General features: G+C 42.3%; 1 protein-coding gene across 2 annotated transcripts in view; it reads left to right on the top strand.

Annotated features, from left to right (window-relative positions):
• The first annotated feature begins 3,039 nt into the window (after positions 1-3,039).
• Positions 3,040-18,587, top strand: part of ATRIP (ATR interacting protein) — a 129,877-nt gene continuing 114,329 nt past the window's right edge. Inside the window, exons 1-3 of one of the 2 annotated variants that reach the window (XM_075833736.1) lie at positions 3,040-3,239; positions 8,363-8,771; positions 14,772-14,842. In XM_075833736.1, the coding sequence (XP_075689851.1) occupies positions 8,381-8,771; positions 14,772-14,842 (462 nt within the window). In that variant the 5' untranslated portion in view covers positions 3,040-3,239; positions 8,363-8,380. The remainder of the gene's footprint in view (positions 3,240-8,362; positions 8,772-14,771; positions 14,843-18,587) is intronic. The other variant, XM_075833735.1, reaches the window with a different exon arrangement.

Genomic DNA, 18,587 nt, shown 5'->3' on the forward strand with positions numbered 1-18,587 from the left:
TGGTTGTAGGGACAACCCTAGGCGGAACGGCACTAAATAAAAAATGATCTTCCAAACTGTCCATTCCCTTGACTATAGTGTCCTGCGAGAAGATGCACCGGGTTTCTGCCTAACTGGACTTATGGTCTGCGGCAAACTTTATCCAACAAGACTTAGTGGCTCACCTCCAGTTGCCCACAGTCCCCCTGGAGATGCCTCTCGCCGTTGCCTCTGTGAATTGACTTCCCCTGCCTGATCCGATTGTGTCTGAGACCAAGCCACTGAAGCTCCAAGTGGGAGCCCTTCACATGGAACAAATTACATTTCTCATCTTGCCTAAAGCCTTCAATCCTTGTTCTGCTGTGTCTGCCTTGGCTCCGGCTTCATGCACCGATCCGTGATTGGAATTCTGGAGAAGTTCTCCAATGGGGCTCCAAATGTCTGTTACAGATCCGTCCTGCCCAGCCTTCTCTGCCTCAGTCATTGGCGGGATTGCCTGCTCATTTTTCTCAGTTTGCAGATGTCTTCAGCAAGAAGGAGGCCGAGATGCTTCCCCCACACCGGGCATACGACTGTCTGATTGAACTGGTTCCTGATGCTTCACCTCCCCTGTGTGGCATTATAGTGAATGGTGGCAGCTAAGGGTGCATTATAGTGTATTGTAGCTATGGGGGCATTATAGTGTATGGTGGTAGCTAAGGGGGCATTATACTGTATGGGGGAACATATAGGGGCATTATACTGTATGGGGGCAGCTATAGGGCATTATAGTGTATAAGAGCAGCTATAGGGGCATTCTACTGTATGGAGGTAGCTATGGGGGAATTATACTGTACAGGTCAGCTATGGGGCATTATACTGTATGAGAGCAGCTATGGGGGGCATTATACTGTATGGGGCATTTTTGTGGTCATTATACTGTATGGGCGCATCTATGGGAGCATGATACTGTTTAGGCTTAAAGGAACAGTGTCACCACAATTTTTTTTTTAATATGTTAAAGATGTTAGTGCTTTATTAAAAACGTTTGGATTAATTTGTGTGTTTGTGTGTTACTTTTTCTTATTTTTACACTTTTTCTTCCCTATAGGGGCTGCCATTTTTTTTTCCATTTCTGTATGTGTCGATTAACGACACATACAGACATGGAATACGGCAGCTCCAGTCCCATAGGGACTGCGAACGGGGCCCTTTCCATCCACTTCAATGTACGCCGTCTGTGTGCGCCGCTCCCACACAGTCCAATTTGAAATGCGCGCCGTCCGGCGCCATTTTCCTGTGGACCGGAAGTCGCGGCCGGACAGTAAGATTACTACTTCCGGTCGCGGCTTCCGGACTTGTGCACTTGGACCAGCGGCAGCAGACGGAGCGGACGGGCCGGAGGGAGCCGCGGCGGCAGGAGCAGGTAAGAGATTTCTATGTATGTTCGTGTTTGTGTGTGTTTACTACTGTATGTAAACCTACTACACTGTGTGTTAGCTCAAAAAATGGCGACACACAGTGTAGGAGGTTAGACCGTTCAATCCCCTCGTTTATCCCGGCACTAGCCAGGATAAAGGAGGGGGGGGGGATGCTGAGAGCTCACTAGAGCGAGGGCTTTTTACCCAATTTTGCAGCATAAAGCAATGTGGTTGCTTTACCACATGCAATGCTGCAATTTTGGGAATGGCTCCATCTAGTGACCAGCAATGGGAAATATTATAAATTAGAATCCAATTGAATCCAATTTATAATATTTCCTGACTCGTGAAAAAAAAATAAAAAATTAGAAAAATGTTTAATCACCTATAAACTAATTGTTTAACAAAAAAAAAAAAAAATCATGTTTTGCTGGCAACACAGATGGGTGTATATGGGCGGGGATTGGGCGGGATTAGAGACGTGCCTTAAAAAGTAACCGCAGCGGTTGTCCCTCTATGCGATATACATGTGCTGTTTTTGCCACTTTAATTTGTTTTTTGTTGTTGTTTCTATCTGAAACAGCAAAACCGGCATTTGTTGCTTCATTCTAGGAAAGTGCTCTTCAGATGAGACAATTCCTTTGCAGCGGTTCTGTGTGGTAGGGGTATGTTCACACGGCCAAATTTCAGACGTATACGAGGCGTATTATGCCTCGTTTTACGTCTGAAAATATGGCTACAATACGTCGGCAAACATCTGCCCATTCATTTGAATGGGTTTGCCGACGTACTGTGCAGACGACCTGTTATTTACGCGTCGTCGTTTGACAGCTGTCAAACGACGACCCGTAAATTTACTGCCTCGGCAAAGAAGTGCAGGGCACTTCTTTGCCACGTAATTTGAGCCGTTCTTCATTGAAATCAATGAAGCACGGCTCAAGGTTTACGAGCGTCTCAGACGCCTCGTAAATTACGAGGAGGAGCTTTTACGTGTGAAACGAGGCAGCTGTTAACAGTCTGTCTTTTCACACGTTAGGGTATGTTCACACGGCCTATTTACGGACGTAATTCGGGCGTTTTTGCCCCGAATTACGTCTGAAAATAGCGCCTCAATAGCGCTGACAAACATCTGCCCATTGAAAGCAATGGGCAGACGTTTGTCTGTTCACACGAGGCGTATATTTACGCGCCGCTGTCAAATGACGGCGCGTAAATAGACGCCCGCGTCAAAGAAGTGACCTGTCACTTCTTTGGCCGTAATTGGAGCCGTTATTCATTGACTCCAATGAATAGCAGCGCTAATTACGGCCGTAATTGACGCGGCGTTCAAGCGCCTGCACATGCCGGTACGGCTGAAATTACGGGGATGTTTTCAGGCTGAAACATCCCCGTAATTTCAGCCGTAACGGACGCCCTCGTGTGAACATACCCTAACTGCCTCTCAGCGTGTGAACATACCCTAGTAGTAATGCTGCCACAAAAAGTGTGAACTTGGACAAATGGCTTCAAAGAAAGCAGCAAGCTCTAAAAAAAATAACATTTTCCAAAAGCAAACTTTTTTTTGTGGCAGCGGCGGGGTGAAAAAAAAACCAACAGAAACTAAAGAGACGACTGAACGTTCTAAACTGCGGAGCGCTACTTCAGAGCCTGTACATAGAACGATAGCAAATCAGCTGTCCTCTCACATCTAGAACGTTTATCTGCTCTGTCAAAGGACCCGGATACAAGCTCGTCGCTGATTGGTTGACCTCTTCCTGTGTTTCCCCGGCTAGTCAGAAACATTTGGCCGACAAAGCATGACTGGAAGTTGGGGAAAACGTAAGGCTGGGCCCTGAGCTCCGAGCCAGGCAGCTATGGCAGGTACGGCTCTGGGTTACACCGGCCGAAAGTATGCGGTATTGTTTCACTTAACGCTGTTGAGCCATTTTGTGCATGTGCTGTTACTTCTCTAAGGAAACTAGGTTGTGTGGGGAAACGTGAGGGAGAAATAAAAGTGATGCACCTTCTATTTGAAATACAATTACTGTACTTCACAGTAACAACCTTTTTAATAAAATCAACATGAAACATGTTTTACAGTAAGTGGGGGGGTCAAAGTGTACACGCTAAGGGTATGTTCACACGGCCTATTTACGGACGTAAATCGGGCGTTTTTGCCCCGAATTACGCCCGAAAATAGCGCCTCAATAGCGCTGACAAACATCTGCCCATTGAAAGCAATGGGCAGACGTTTGTCTGTTCACACGAGGCGTATATTTACGCGCCGCTGTCAAATGACGGCGCGTAAATAGACGCCCGCGTCAAAGAAGTGACCTGTCACTTCTTTGGCCGTAATTGGAGCCGTTATTCATTCACTCCAATGAATAGCAGCGCCAATTATGGCCGTAATTGACGCGGCGTTCAAGCGCCTGCACATGCCGTTACGGCTGAAATTACGGGGATGTTTTCAGGCTGAAACATCCCCGTAATTTCAGCCGTAACGGACGCCCTCGTGTGAACATACCCTAAAAGCAAAACTTATATCTCACATGTCAGTTAAAGGGGGGCTCCACAGGATGTGCTATAAATGTCTGTGGATGCGGGTCCTAATTCTATCTCTAGAACGGAGCCCCCTGACTCGTCCTGCCTTTTGTTGCTTGTCTCCGACCACTGATTTACAAGTTTGCTGATTTTCTGGAGACCCCGAAGCACATTTTGCTACTCTGTTTCCAGAACTCCCATAGAAGTGAATAGGAGTTATGGAAACGGTGTAGAACAGCGAGCTACACTCTTCCCATAGCTCCCGATTCCAATGGAAGTTCCATAAACCGTGTAGCAAAAACCACTTGTGGATGAAGGTAGGACGGGAGTCCGTAATCCCCATTCTAGAGATAGGACCTGCATCTAGCGGACCATTATGGCTATCTGAAGGGTAACCTATAAATGTCTGAGGTGGGAATACCCCTTTAAGTCTATCCTCACACAGTAATACGCAGCTAATTACGCAGAATAACCAGGGAATCCCAACGTGGGTAGCCCCATTGTAATTCAATATCTTAATCTGCACCTAAATTCTGAAAGAATCTTAAACGCCCCCTCATCCAATCAGAACTGTTGAGACATTTCCGCCTGCTTCAAACAAGCCAGGCCCTGTTCACACAGTTTTTTGTAGGCAGAAAAAAATCTGCCTCAGAATTCTTTCAGGAATTTTGACGCTGATTTTGAACTGCCTGCACGTTTTTCCTCTGCTTTATTTCTTGCAGTTTTTCCCCTGTGGCCATTGAAGCTAATGCAAGGACCGTGGGCAAAAAACGCTGTGAAAAACGCTCATAAACGAGCGCCGCGGTTCTTTTCTGCCTCCTGTTGATTCATTGGGAGTTCAGAGGCGGAAACCATGGCAAGAAAGGACTTGCTGCTTTTTTTTTCTCACGCGAGCGGTCAGAAGCCGCCCAGCGGGAAAAAAACACACCTTCCACCCATTGAAAACAATTGGGGTGAGTCCGGATGTTTTTTTGGCGATAATTCATACACAGTTATCCAAAATAATCTCCTTTTGGCCTCCGTTGGACTTGTATACGTTGGTATATCTTTTTTTTCTCAACTGTATGGAAATTGGAATAGCACAGTCTTTCTTTGCATCCTGCAAAAGAAAAAGTATACCGCACAGTATACATTTAAAAAAAAAAATAGGAGCCTATGGCCGACAGATGCTACTGTATGACTATATAGTGGCATCCGTTGACAGAAAATGAAAAAAGTTATGCTTATTAGAATATGGCGACAAAACAAATTTTTTTTAATTACTTTTTTAGCAAATTGGTTTTACCACTTTTGGAAAAAAACTAACAATATATAAATTTGGGATCACCGTAATCGTATCAACCTGTAAAATAAATGAACGTGTAGTTTTTACCGCCTGATGGATGCTGAAAAAACAAACAACCCCCCCAAAATAAATGGCGTAATTGCTGTTTTTTGCCCATTTCACCTGACCAAATAATTATTTTTCAGCTTCCCAGTACATTATGCGGTGCAATAAATGATGCCATGAAAAACTACAACTTGTCCCGCAAAAAAACAAGCCCTCATTCGGCTATGTTGACTAAAATAAAAAGGTATGGCTTTTGGAAGATGTGGAGAAAAAAACTAAAATGAAAAAATTAAGATTGTTTGTGTCTTTAAGGCCTTATTCACACGACAGGGTCAGTTTTTCCAGGCCGTTTTGCATCCGTTACGATTCTGTTCCGGGCCGTGTTGCCGTTTTTAACGCCCGATTTTGACCCGTTTTACATCCGATTTTTTTTATTTTATTTTTTTCCCCTGTCCGTTTTAAAATCGGATGAATTTCATTTAATTTTGTTGCCACATACAGCCCTCTGTAGGTAATGACACCCAGCCCCCCCCCCCCCCCCCCTGGTAGGTAATGGACAGTGTAGTCACTGACTTCTCCTGGAGAGGAATCCCCGGCCACAGGGTCAAGTGACTTCGCTGTGTCCATATATGGACAGTGTAGTCACTCACTTCTCCTGTAGCGGAATCTCCAATCCCCGACCTGGGATTGGGGATTCCGACTCCTACAAGGAAGAAAAACAGACCCTCCTCCTCCTCACATGCACTCTGCACTGTGAGGAGGAGGAGAGAGAGCGCGAGCGACAGAAGACACGGCCGTCACCCGGGACACATTCTGGTGATGGCCGTGTATTACCTGGCCCCATAGACTTCTATGGGTGCCGGGTAAACGGCCAAAAATTGGTTGTGTGAATAGCCCCATTAGGGGTCTATTGTTCCTACTGCAGCCGTGTGACGGACATTTTATGAACGGCCGTCACCCGGCCGGGAAACCCTGTCGTGTGAATAAGGGTTTAATAGACACTTAAGGCATCAGGCATACAACCGTCTCCATTTTACGAACTGCAAAACATAGATCCTAGTGACTTCTATGTGCTGTGCGGTATTTTTGTAGCTACGTGCACTAAAATGGGTGAGATGGACCGCAATTACGGACAAGAATAGGACATGACCTATAATTTACCAGAACGGAGACACGGATCCGCAAAAAAAAAAAAAAGTATGTGTGCTTGGCTCCATAGAAACGATTGTTTCAGTATGCTATCTGCGAAAAAATGCCAAACAGATTTGACACTGAAGAAAACAACGGTCATGTGCATGAGCCCTCAGGTGCGGATTTGCCATGCGGGTTTTCCTGCAAATCCGCAGAGTACTTTAGTACCAGCAAGGTAAATGAGACTTCAAGTAATCTCATCTACTCGTTGCAGAATATTTCCGCACGTAAATTGACCTGCGGTGCTTATGTTAATGTAATTTTATATTGCACTTCCACCTGCAAATTGTATCGGACAAGTTTTTTCTTTTAAAACTGCACCAAAATCCGCAGCATAAAACCGCTCCTATTTCCGCATCAAAATGCAAAAACCGCACCTAAAAACACACAAAAAAAAGGCACTATTAGGTGCGGATTTTACCCGTGGAATTACCTGTTTACCTGCGATTTTGATGCAGATTTTCTGCACAAAATTACGCAACATGTGCATGTGTAAAAACATTGCAACATATCTGACCTGGAACCCGCAGCCCCTTTCATCTGAAAAACGAACGGAAAATCCGCTGCGGAAAAAAGAGCTGCCGAGAAAAAAGACGATCATACTTAACCCCTCTTCTCTGCGCATAGTCCGGCTTCCTGGAATGATGTTGCAGGCCATGTGACGCTGCAGCGGTCACATGGGATGCAATGTCATCCCAAGAGTTCGAACTGCAGGAAGGAGGCGAAGTATGGTATTGTTTTCCCTGAGTTGCGATCTTTTGAGGCGGATTCGCTACGACTTGAAATGTGAATTCAATGGGGAAAGCCCGCAACAGAAAATCACGAAAACGCAGCATAAATTGACATGCTGCGGATTTAAATTCTGCACTTCAGGTCAACGTATTTACGTTTACGCTGTGGTTTTTTTCAGCAGCGTGGGCATGAGATTTTCAAAATCTCAACCACTTTGCTGATACTGTAAGAGCTGCAGAAATTCCGTTGCGGAAATTCCCGCAGAATTTGCGATACGTTGGACCCCAGCCTTAAGGGCATGCTTATGTTTTTTGTGCAGGTTTGCATGCGTAGTGGTTCACCGCAGCAGCCAGATGTACCATTGTATTGAACAGAATTTAATAAAACCCTCTCCGCCAATATCTGTTTTTGGGGCATGCAGCGGTTTGTTGCATTTTTTGTTTTTGCAGTTTCTTTTCTCATTAACAACATCAATGGAGAGAGCTGAGGAATTAGAGGGAGAGTTCTTATAGGGTGATACTCCTCGAATAGCCATAGTGGAGAGCCGCTGCATAAAACGTCTCCTCTTATGAAAGACACTGCCATATTTTATTATCTGGTCACTTGTGTATTTCAATGGGCACCATGTAATAACACATTTTCCCTGCAATGGCCACGATTTGTTAGGGCCTGTTCACATCAGCAGTGCCCTTCCGATGAGGATTCCGTCTGAGGTTTCCGTCAGGCTAACCCCTCAACAGAAAGGCAAACAGAAACCTTAGCTTCTGCTTCCCTCACCATAGATCTCAATGGTGACAGAAATGGTGTTAATGATTTCCGCTGGTCACCTTTGTGACAGGGTTCAGTTGTTTTGACGGATCCAATAACGCAGTCGACTACGCTATTGATTCCGTCAAAACAACGGAAGGGCAACGCTGATGTGATCAGGCACTTCAGTTTCTACCTATTTGTGGTGGGACTTGCACAGGTTAAAAAGTAGCAAATTTCGCAGTTTTAGATGAAACAATTGTTTTTTCAGAAATGTGGGAATGTTAAAGCTGTAAGTGTATTTTTAGGCTGTGTTCATGCATTGCGGCCGAAGTGTAGCCGCAGCCGTGGTGAAATCCAAGTACTTTCTGCTGAGTAGCACCAAAGTGGAACGAGCCTTTAAAATTTTCAGCCGTTATAGTTTATAACCCTTGATTAATTACCGCTCTGTTTATTCTTACAGAGGATCGTCTGGCACATTATGTCAATAAACGCCCTGTTTACAAAGAAAAGGGATATCTCCGTGTTATACAGTGCAAATAGGGTTAATGCCAACTCCACCCCTGCAATACACCAATGTGTCTATTCTCCCTGCATTGATCAAGGAATATATCCTCCAACAAAGCGTTACCGATCAACCAGTAGTACGAAGTCTAAAGCCATGGAGGATATTTTTGGTGATGGAGAAGACTTCACAGCTGATGATTTGGAGGAAATTGACATCATAGCCTCTCAGGCGTATACACAGGACTCCGGGGCAGCAAACAATCGTACAAATCATGTCCAAGGCAATGTGATAAATAGTCGACCAGCATCTAAATTCCTACAGCCGCAAAGACCTGCACCACCAAAACGAGGAAGAGATATCTTGGGTATGTGTTTTATTTACAAAATTAGTTTATGTACAATTTAGGTCCTGTTCTCATCTGCGTCGGAGGCTCCGTCATTTTGCAAAACAAAATAACCTGAGTTGTCTCTGAGTGCGTTCACGGGGACGCGCTTCATTTACAGCTTGTTGAATTCAAATAAAAAAAGTTGTCCACTACCGGACAACTGATGACCTATCCACCGAATAGGTCATCCGTATACGATCGGTGGGAGTCCAGCACCCGGACCCTGCACCGATCAGCTACTATCGCCGCCTGCAGGCAACGAATGTCATTGCACAGAGCTGGAAGCAATTGGCTCTGTGCATTGCATAGCGGCCGTACTGCAGAACTGCAGCACTTCTCCTATTCACTTGAATAGGAACAGAGCTGCATCTCGGCTGTTATTCTGTGACCGGAGCCATCTGCTTCTGGCATGGACGTCCGGTGCCTGAAGGCAGCTGTAGCAGCTGATCGGGGCGGGGTCCGGTAGTCAGACCCACACTGATTGTATACTGATGACCTAACCGATGGATAGGTAGTGGACAACCCCTTTTAAGGTTGCTGCAGTATGAGGTATATGCTGAACGAACATAAATAGGCAGACTAGGAACATCCGGGGGTTAAAGAGTTTTGGCTTTCACATGTCAGGGTATGTTGACACATACAAAAAGAAGTGGCTGAAAATTATTGCGCTGATTACAAGGGAAACGGCCTCTGATTTCAAGTCGTGTTTTGAATCGTTTCAGCCATTTTTCATAGTGTCAATGGAAAACCGGCTCCAAAAACACGTCAAGAATTGACATGATACTACTTTTTACATGACTTTTTTTTTACGAGGCTTTTTTAAAATTCCATAGGATTCCGTTTGTAGGCTAGTGTGTTTCAAGGCGTATATGCTCAGAAAGTTGGAATTAGACCTACCGGTAATCGTTTTTCCAGGGTCCGTCATGACGGCACCACAGGAAGTTGCCCTCTTTACGTCTATAGGGACAGTAAGACAAAGCGGTTAAAAGGACCCTCCCACCACCCATTTGTCAGTTTTTTTTCAATTACTACACCAGGATGGTTGCAACCCTATTTTATTTTTAGGGATAATAACTGACATGTTGGCTGCCCGAATCCAAATTCTAATAATGAGAGGGAATGTAAGGGTATGTTCACACGCCCTATTTACGGATGTAATTCGGGCGTTTTACGCCTTAACTTCCGAAAATACGGCTCCAAAGCGCCGGCAAACGTCTGCCCATTGAAAGCAATGGGTCTTCGGATGTTCTGTGCACACCGGCTGTTTTTTTACACGCCGCTGTCAAAAGACGGCGCGTAAAAAGACGCCCGCGTCAAAGAAGTGCATGTCACTTCTTGAGATGTAATTGGAGCCGTTTTTCATTGGCTCCATTGAAAAACTGCTCCAATTACGTCCGTAATTGCCGCCTCGAAAAACGCGAGTACGAGCAATTACGTCTGAAATTCAGGAGCTGTTTTCTCCTCAAAACGGCTCCATAATTTCAGCCGTAACGGACGAGAACCTGTGAACATACCCTTAGGGTGCTGTCATGATGGACTCCTGGAAAAACAATTACCGGTAGATCTAATTCCTACTTTCCATGATGAATTTTAATAATGGGAGAGAAGTATGGATCGGGCTCACGGACTGCACTCGCTCCATACTCAGTGGGTGATGGCTGTGTTATACGGCCGACACTTCATTGCAACGGGCGGAAATAAATATTACTTTGATTCCGCCCCTTTTATCACATTAAATGCTGCGATCAATCGCAACATTTCAATTGTTAGAGTGAGGGGGGCGCCCCCTCCAACGCGCCTCTACGATGCGATAGGTGGGTGACCATGGTTGTTATGGCAGCCTAGGGGCCTAATGAAGGCCCCCAGGTCTGCCATCTTTGTACCCTTTGAAAGGAGACTGACAGTATCACGATATACTGCAATACATTAGTATTGCAGTATATCATGCCCCTAGGGGACTAATAAAAAAAGTTAAAAAACAGTTATATAATGTTCCAAAAAAAAATAAATTAAAAGTTCAAAAAACACCATTTTCCCATTTCTTTTTAAAATATATTTTTTTAACACAACTGCTATCACCGCGTCTGTAAAAGTCCGAACTATCACAATATTGTTTAACCCGCTCGGTGAATGGTGTAAAAAATGATATATAAAACATGCAAATTGCTGTTTTTTGGTTACCTTAGCTCTCCAAAAAAATGGAATGAAAAGTGATCAAAATGTCGCATGTACCCCAAAATAGTATCGGTGAAAACTACAGCTTGCCCGCAAAATTTAAGCCCTCACACTGCTAAATTGATGGAAAAAAGTTAAGGCGCTTCAAATATGGCGACACATTTTTATTTTTTTTTGTAGCAAATAGTTGTATTTTTTTTTAAAAGTGGTAAAACATAAAGCAAAACATATAAATTTGGTATTGCCGTAATTGTATCAATCTGTAGAATAAGGTGAATATGTAGTTTTTACCGCCTGATGGACGCCTTAAAAACAAAACCCCCAAAAATGGCGTAATCGCAGTTTTTTTGCCAATTTCACCCCACAAATAATTATTTTTCAGCTTCCCAGTACAATATATGGTTCCATGAAAAACAACAACATGTCCCGCAAAAAATAAGCCCTCATATGGCTGTCGACGATGAAATAAAAGTTTTGGCTTTTGGAAGGCAGGGAGGAAAAAACCAAAAAACTCAAATTGACTGTGTCATTAAGGGGTTAAGGAATCTTGTTTGCAATCCCACTGGGATAGAATTAGAATCTGCAAAGGCAAAGAATGGAATTGACTCCACGGAATGGACTGGATGCAGGATGTCGTCAATCCTAAAACCTGCATCCCATCTCTTAATGACCGGCTCGCTTTCCCCTAGAATATTCTCACCTCACTCTGTAGGTGAAGTATGAAGGCATATTGAAGGGAGGAGTCTAATAATACTCCTATGAAGAATTTTTGATTTTGGGGAGGAAGATTTGATGTTTCAAATTTTATTTTCCAACCCAAATCTTGTAACAGGGCAAGGACCTGGGTTTGATGGTTTTTTTTTTTAAGATGGACGGGGTATCTGCCACCAGAAGAAAGACGTCTAAGTATGGGATAACCATATCCGGATTTCTTAGAAATGCCATTATTTCTGCCATATTTTTTGCAAACACCCTGGGAGCCGAGGAAATGCCGAAGGGGAGACAAGCAAACTGGTAATGAAGGATGGAGGGACTGTACTGAATTGCAAATCTGAGATATCTGATATGTTGGATGGACAGGGATGTGATAAAAAGCATCAAAAACTATCGTCCACATTGATGCACCTTGATTTATCAGCGGAGTAGTAGATCGGATAGACTCCATCTTGAACCTCCAACATTTCACTAATTTCTTTAACATCTTCAGGTTGATGATTCTCCTGTAAGAACCGTTCGGTTTTGTGAGCACAAAGATTTTTGAATAATGATCCTTGTATGTTTTGTTGTGAGGCACGGGAGATATCGCCTTCAGTCGCAGAAGTTTTTGAACATCTATGATGATAAAGTGTTGGAGATTTTTAGATTTTTACGAGTTCACTTAAATTCTCTGGAGGCAGAGAGGAGAACTCTATTTTGTACCATTCTTTGATAATTTGTAAAACCCAAGGGTTCGGGGTTATCTTGGTTCACTTGGTATAAAAGTGCAAAAGCCCACCCCCCCTCCTGGCGTCATTGTTCAGTGGGCTGGAATGAATTGTTGGGGTTGAGAAGGAATCCACGACCTCCAACACCTTTTAGGGTAACTCCAGCGACCCGACTTCCCTTTACCACTACAGCTCTACTGTTGTTGAAATCTACGAAACTGAGAAGTCTTCTTGGATTTTTCCTCTCGAAACCGTTTTCTCTTGTCTGTTGCGTTCCCCAACATGTTATCCAGAAGGGGCCCAAACATCAAGGATCCCGAGAAGGGAATAGAATAAGCTTGATTTTTGATTGGGTCACCTGTCCACGTTTTAAGTTTCAACGCTCTTGTAGCGGCATTACAAATGGCACCATTCCTGGTGGCAAGCCTGACTGATCCAGCTCATGCGTCTGCCAAAAAAGCCAATCACCGTTTTGAGTAAAATAGAGCGATTCGACTATATCTTCTCTTGTTGAATCAACTCGAAAACCACTTGACGAAAACTTCAAGATAAACATTGATCTTGCGACTGACTTAGCAGCGTTGTTAGTAGAAATTAAGCTGATGATTACCGGTTTTTTTTAGCAGTCTGTCCTCCTTGCGGTCCATTGGATCCTTTAACTGCGAGGAATCTTGAAAGGGATTGCTGTCTTCTTAGCGACTCTTGCCACCAGGATGTCTACATTTGGGACTTCATACCAGGGTTTTATGTCTTCTGAATTGAAAATAAGTCTATTCTTGATTTCCCGTTAAATAAATTGCCTCTTTTCTGAATCTTCCAACTTCACCAAAATCATTTTCATAAAGGTTTTAGTTTACAGGAAAGGCTTTAGTTTTTCTTTCTGTAGGACCACCGAACATCTCGTCTTGAATGGTATGGGGCTAAACCTCTTCTTGAATATCCATGGTTTCCCTAATTGCTTGAATTAGGGTATCTGACATCTCTGAAGAAAAATAAAATTTCTTTGTTGTGGACGAGGTTGAAGGTATTGGTTCTTCTCCTTCTTCCAATTCTCCTTTTGATAAATAGCATTCCTGAGAAGGGGGGCACCGCTTTGATCCACTTCCATCCGAGGTCTTTTTGTCTGGGATACTGATGGAGTTTCTTGAGGTGGGATGAGGGAAGCTACCAACTGTTTCACTTCCTCTCGAATTATAGCCCTTTGTTCGGACAAAAATGAAGGTTGTTCCTCCTTCAATAGCTTTGTGATGCAAACCTGACACCATTGCATTTTATGCGTATCCTGCAGTTTTTTCCCGCACGTAGCCTGCTTTTTAACCTTCTTTTTTAGGTCTTACTGTCTGAGTAGGTATTTTTTCATGACCCGTCGGGGAATACTAGCAGAATGAGAAGGTTCCATATCACACAGGGGGATATAATCCAATACACGGATAATCTCCAATCTAGTTTTAGTAGATATAGGATCTGCGGTGGATACTACTAATAATCTATAAACTTGCTTCCACACCAGTGCGGGTCCCCTTTATAGCTGGGAAGTTTGCAATTTACCGCTTTTCCCCAAGATGGCCACGAACCAGAAGTAGTCTGACATCGCTCCTGGTGACGCGGCTGGCTCATTCTAAAAGGCATCCGTGTCAGACGCTACATCCGGTATGACACGGTCGTTATCTCCACTCAGAGGGGGAAGTCCTGCTATCTGATCTAACCCAAAATGGTTGCACACGCCAAAGACATGCCACCGGAGTTTCCGCTATGCAGCCATTGTATCCCTCGAACGCCGGACTGCTATGAGTTCTAGTTTAGGACCCCGCAGCTCCAGGTTAGCATCCGGGTTGGGAAGCTAAACGGCCTATCCAATGTTCAAAGCAAACATTAGGGGAAAGTAAGGTGATGTTTTTAGCCCCCCCCCCCCAATCTCGCCTTTGCCTTTACAGGTACCTCTTCAGGTAGCGGAGTATTCTCTCTGCACCTGTCCTCTGTAGGGACAGGAAGAACTCTGGCAAGTGGGTGATGGATGGGGCCTTTTAACCTCTTTTTCCTGTCCCTATATGAGGGACATCTTGGAAGTACGCCTGAAAAAACTACATGTAATATACTCTGAAATTGCATTTCTCTCACATTTTTGTTACATAATACCAACATCCTCTTTTTTACTTCAGCTAGCTTGATTTCTTGATGGATTCTGTATGTTTCCCTTATCACTATTGGTAATCTTATTCATGGTGAAGTGTTCCATTTATTATTAGAAGTGCCACTAATAAACTTTGTTTTTGGGGTCCTCTTCTTTTTGCTGCCTTTATTTGTTTAGATAGATTACAAAATGTTTGGTCCTCGCACCCAAGCAGTGATCTAAATGCAAGCCTCCTTTTTATTATGACAGGCTCGCATACTGATAATGAGACTTCTGCGATTGAAGTTTTGCAGTCTCCGCATGAAGATCTAAAGCGACAGGTAAGAGATTATTTTGAAATATTACTCTTCAGGCGTTGTTTATTGGAGATCTATTACATTAACATGATGCGCGTAGAATCGGTGTACTGTTATATGTAAGAGATGCTACCAGGTTTTACTGTCACAGATTTTCACAATGATAGTATGTGAGCTTAAGCTACCATTGATTTTCAGATCGAAAGGGCTCTATAAAGAGTGCAGCTCCCAGTGAATCTGCTCATAGATTAGTTACTGGAAATCTGACATTGAAATTGCCATTAATTTGACCAGTCTTTTGAGCATGTTGTCAGATTTGCTATAACAAAAATCTGACTAGTACCTGAGGTGTTTGTGATCACTGATTCTTTAGAATAAAAGGCTTCAGACTTGCCCAGTGTGATCTCACATATATCTGACATATCAGAAGAACATTTTGACTGGATTTTTTGGAAACCCCTTTTGCAGAGTGCTGGTCCCCCCATATTGAAATCAAGTCCACTAGTGGCACAAAGTAATAAAGTAAAAAAAAGTTTAAAAAATGTTGTGTAAAAATAAGTTTTATAAGTAATAAAAGTAAAAATATCACTTTTTCCATTATCAGTCCTTTTATTATTAATATAAATAAACTATACATAATTGGTATCGCCGCGTCCGTAAAGGCCTGAACTACAAAAGTATTTCATTATTTATCCTGCACGGTGAACGCCATAAAAGAAAATAATAAACCATACCAGAATTAAAATTTTTTGATCACTTCACTTCCCAAAAAAATGGAATAAAAAGAGATTAAAAAGTCGCATGTACCTAAAAATGGTACTGATCGAAACTACAGTTTGTTACACAAAAAACAAGTCCTCGCACGGCTTTCTTGATGGAAAAATAAAAACGTTCTGGCTCTTCGAATAAGGCAACACAAAAAGCAAATAATTTTTTATAAAATGTATTTTATTGTGCTAACGCCATAAGACATAAAAAAAAACTATTAACATATGGTATCGCCGTGATCGTATCGACCCGCAGAATAAAGTGAATGTCATTTATAGCGCACGGTGAACGCTGTAAAAAAAAAAAAATACAATTTAATAAAAAAACAATAGTAGAATTGCTGTTTTTTTAGTCCCCACGCCTCTTTAAAAAAACAAAACAAAAAAAACTGATCAAAAATTCACATTCACACCATCAAATCTACAATGAATTCCTCAAGGGGTCTAGTTTCCAAAATGGGGTCACTTTTAAAGGGTTTCCCCTGTACTGGTATCTCAGAAGCTCTGCAAATACGACATGGCGCCCAGAAACCAATCCAGCAAAATCTACATGCCAAATAGCTCTCTTGCCATTTTGAGCTCTTCAGTTTGTCCAACCAGCAGTTTGTGACCACATATGTGGCATTGTCGTAATCGGGAGAAATTGCTTTACAAATGTTGGGGTGCTTTTTCTCCATTTATTCCTTTTCAAAATTAAAAATTTGTACCTTTTATGGAAAAATTTGATTTTCAATTGCACAGCCTAATTCCACAAAATGCAGCAAAAAAAACCTGATGGGTCTAAATGCCCACTATACCCCTCAAAAAGTTCCTTGAAGGGTGTAGTTTGCCAAATAGGGTCACTTTTGGGGGTTTCCACTGTTTTGGAAACACAAGACCTCTTCAAACCGGACATGGTGCCTAATAAAAAGGAGGCCTGAAAATCCACAAGGTGCTTCTTTGCTTCTGAGGCCTGTGCTTCAGTCCAGTAGCACGCTAGGGCCACATGTGAGATATTTCTAAAAACTGCAGAATCTGGGAAATAAATATTGAGTTACGTTTCTCTGGTAAAACCTTCTTCTGTTTTACAGAAAAAAATGGAATGAAAAGTATTTTCTGACCAAAAAATTACATTTGTAAATTTCACCTCTACATTGCTTTAAATTCCTGGGAAACACCTAAAGAGTTAATAAACTTTCTATATGCTGTTTTGAATAATTTGAGGGGTCTAGTTTCTAAAATGGGGTGTTTGATAGGGGTTTCTAATATATAGGCTCCTCAAAGCCACTTCTGAACTGGTACCTAAATAAAGTGGCTTTTGAAATTTTATTCAAAATATGAGAAATTGCTGCTTATGTTCTAAGCCTTGTAACGTCCTAGAAAAAAATAAGAATGTACAAAAAATCATGCCAACATACAGTAGACATATGGGAAATTTGAACTAGTAACTATTTTGGGTGGTAAAAACCCTCTGTCTTACAAGCAGATGCATTTAAATTCCGAAAAATGTTTTGTTTTTTTTTTTTCAAATTTTCTAAAAATGTTGCTGTTTTTCACAAATAAACACTGAATATATTGATCAAATTTTACCACTAACATAAAGCCCAATGTCTCACGAGAAAACACTCAATCACTTGGATAGGTTTAAGCATTCCGAAGTTATTACCAGATAGTGAAATATGTCAGATTTGAAAAATGGGCTCTGAGCCTTAACCCGTTAGTGACCGCCAACACGCCTTTTCACGGCGGCCACTAATGGGCTTTATTCTGATGCATAAAACTTTTTACTGCGCTGCATCAGAATAACTAAACAGAGCAGGGAGCCGTCAAATCTCCCTGCTCTCAGCTGCCAGAGGTAGCTGAGGGCTGGGGGCATCCCTGCTCGAACGTGTGAGATCGATATAAGTATCGATCTCAACCGTTTAACCCCTCAGATGCGGTGCTCAATAGTGTGCGCCACATCTGAGTTGCTTTGGAGAGAGGGAGGGAGCTCCGTCTCATTCCACCGACACCCGGTGATAAGATCACCGAGTGTCTGTGTTTCCGATGGCAGCCGGGGGCCTAATAAAGTCCCCCAGGTCTGCATGTAGTGAATGCCTGCTAGATCATGCCGGACAGGCAGTAATACAGACAGGCAGTAATACACTGCAATACAAAAGTATTGCAGTGTATTATAATAGCGATCAGATGATCGCATATTAAAGTCCCCTAGTGAGACTAGTAAAGTAAAAAAAAGTTTAATAAAGTTAATTAAAAAATGTGAAATGTGGAAAAAAAAATAACAATTTAAAACCCACTTTTTCCCCTTACAAAATGCTTTACTATTAAAAAAAACAAAATAAAGTAAAAAAGTTACGCATATTTGGTATTGCCGCGTCCGTAACGACCCGGACTACAAAGCTATTACATTATTTAACCCGCACGGTGAACACCGTAAAAAATTAAGCAAAACTATGGATAAAGTTTTCTGTGAATCCTGACTTTAAAAAAAAAAGTGATCAAAAAGTCGCATCTACTCCAAAATGGTACCAATAAAAACTACCTTCCGCAGTCTTCCCGCAAAAAAAAAAAAAAAGCCCTCATACAACCGCATCGGCGGAACAATAAAAAAGTTATGGCTCTTCAAATATGGAGACTCAAAAACAAATAATTTTGAAAAAAAAGCGTTTTTACTGTATAAAAGTAGTAAAACATACAAAATCTATACAAATTTGGTATCGTTGCAATCGTAACAACCCGCTGTATAAAGTTATTGTGTTATTTATACCACACGGTAAACGGCGTAGATTTAGGATGAAAAAAAATATATACAACTTGTCCCGCAAAAAACAAGACCTTATACAGCTACATCGACGCAAAAATAAAAAAGTTATAGCTCTTGGAATGCGACGATGGAAAAACATAAAAAATATCTTGGTCATTAAGGTTTAAAATAGGCTGGTCATTAAGGGGTTAAGGCCCACACTAGGCTGCGTTCTTAAGGGGTTAAATAATATTTAATAAATTTTATTTAAAAAAAGAAA

Source organism: Rhinoderma darwinii, chromosome 7 (assembly GCF_050947455.1).
Source record: "Rhinoderma darwinii isolate aRhiDar2 chromosome 7, aRhiDar2.hap1, whole genome shotgun sequence".
In the NCBI taxonomy this organism is placed as follows: Eukaryota; Metazoa; Chordata; class Amphibia; order Anura; family Rhinodermatidae; genus Rhinoderma; species Rhinoderma darwinii.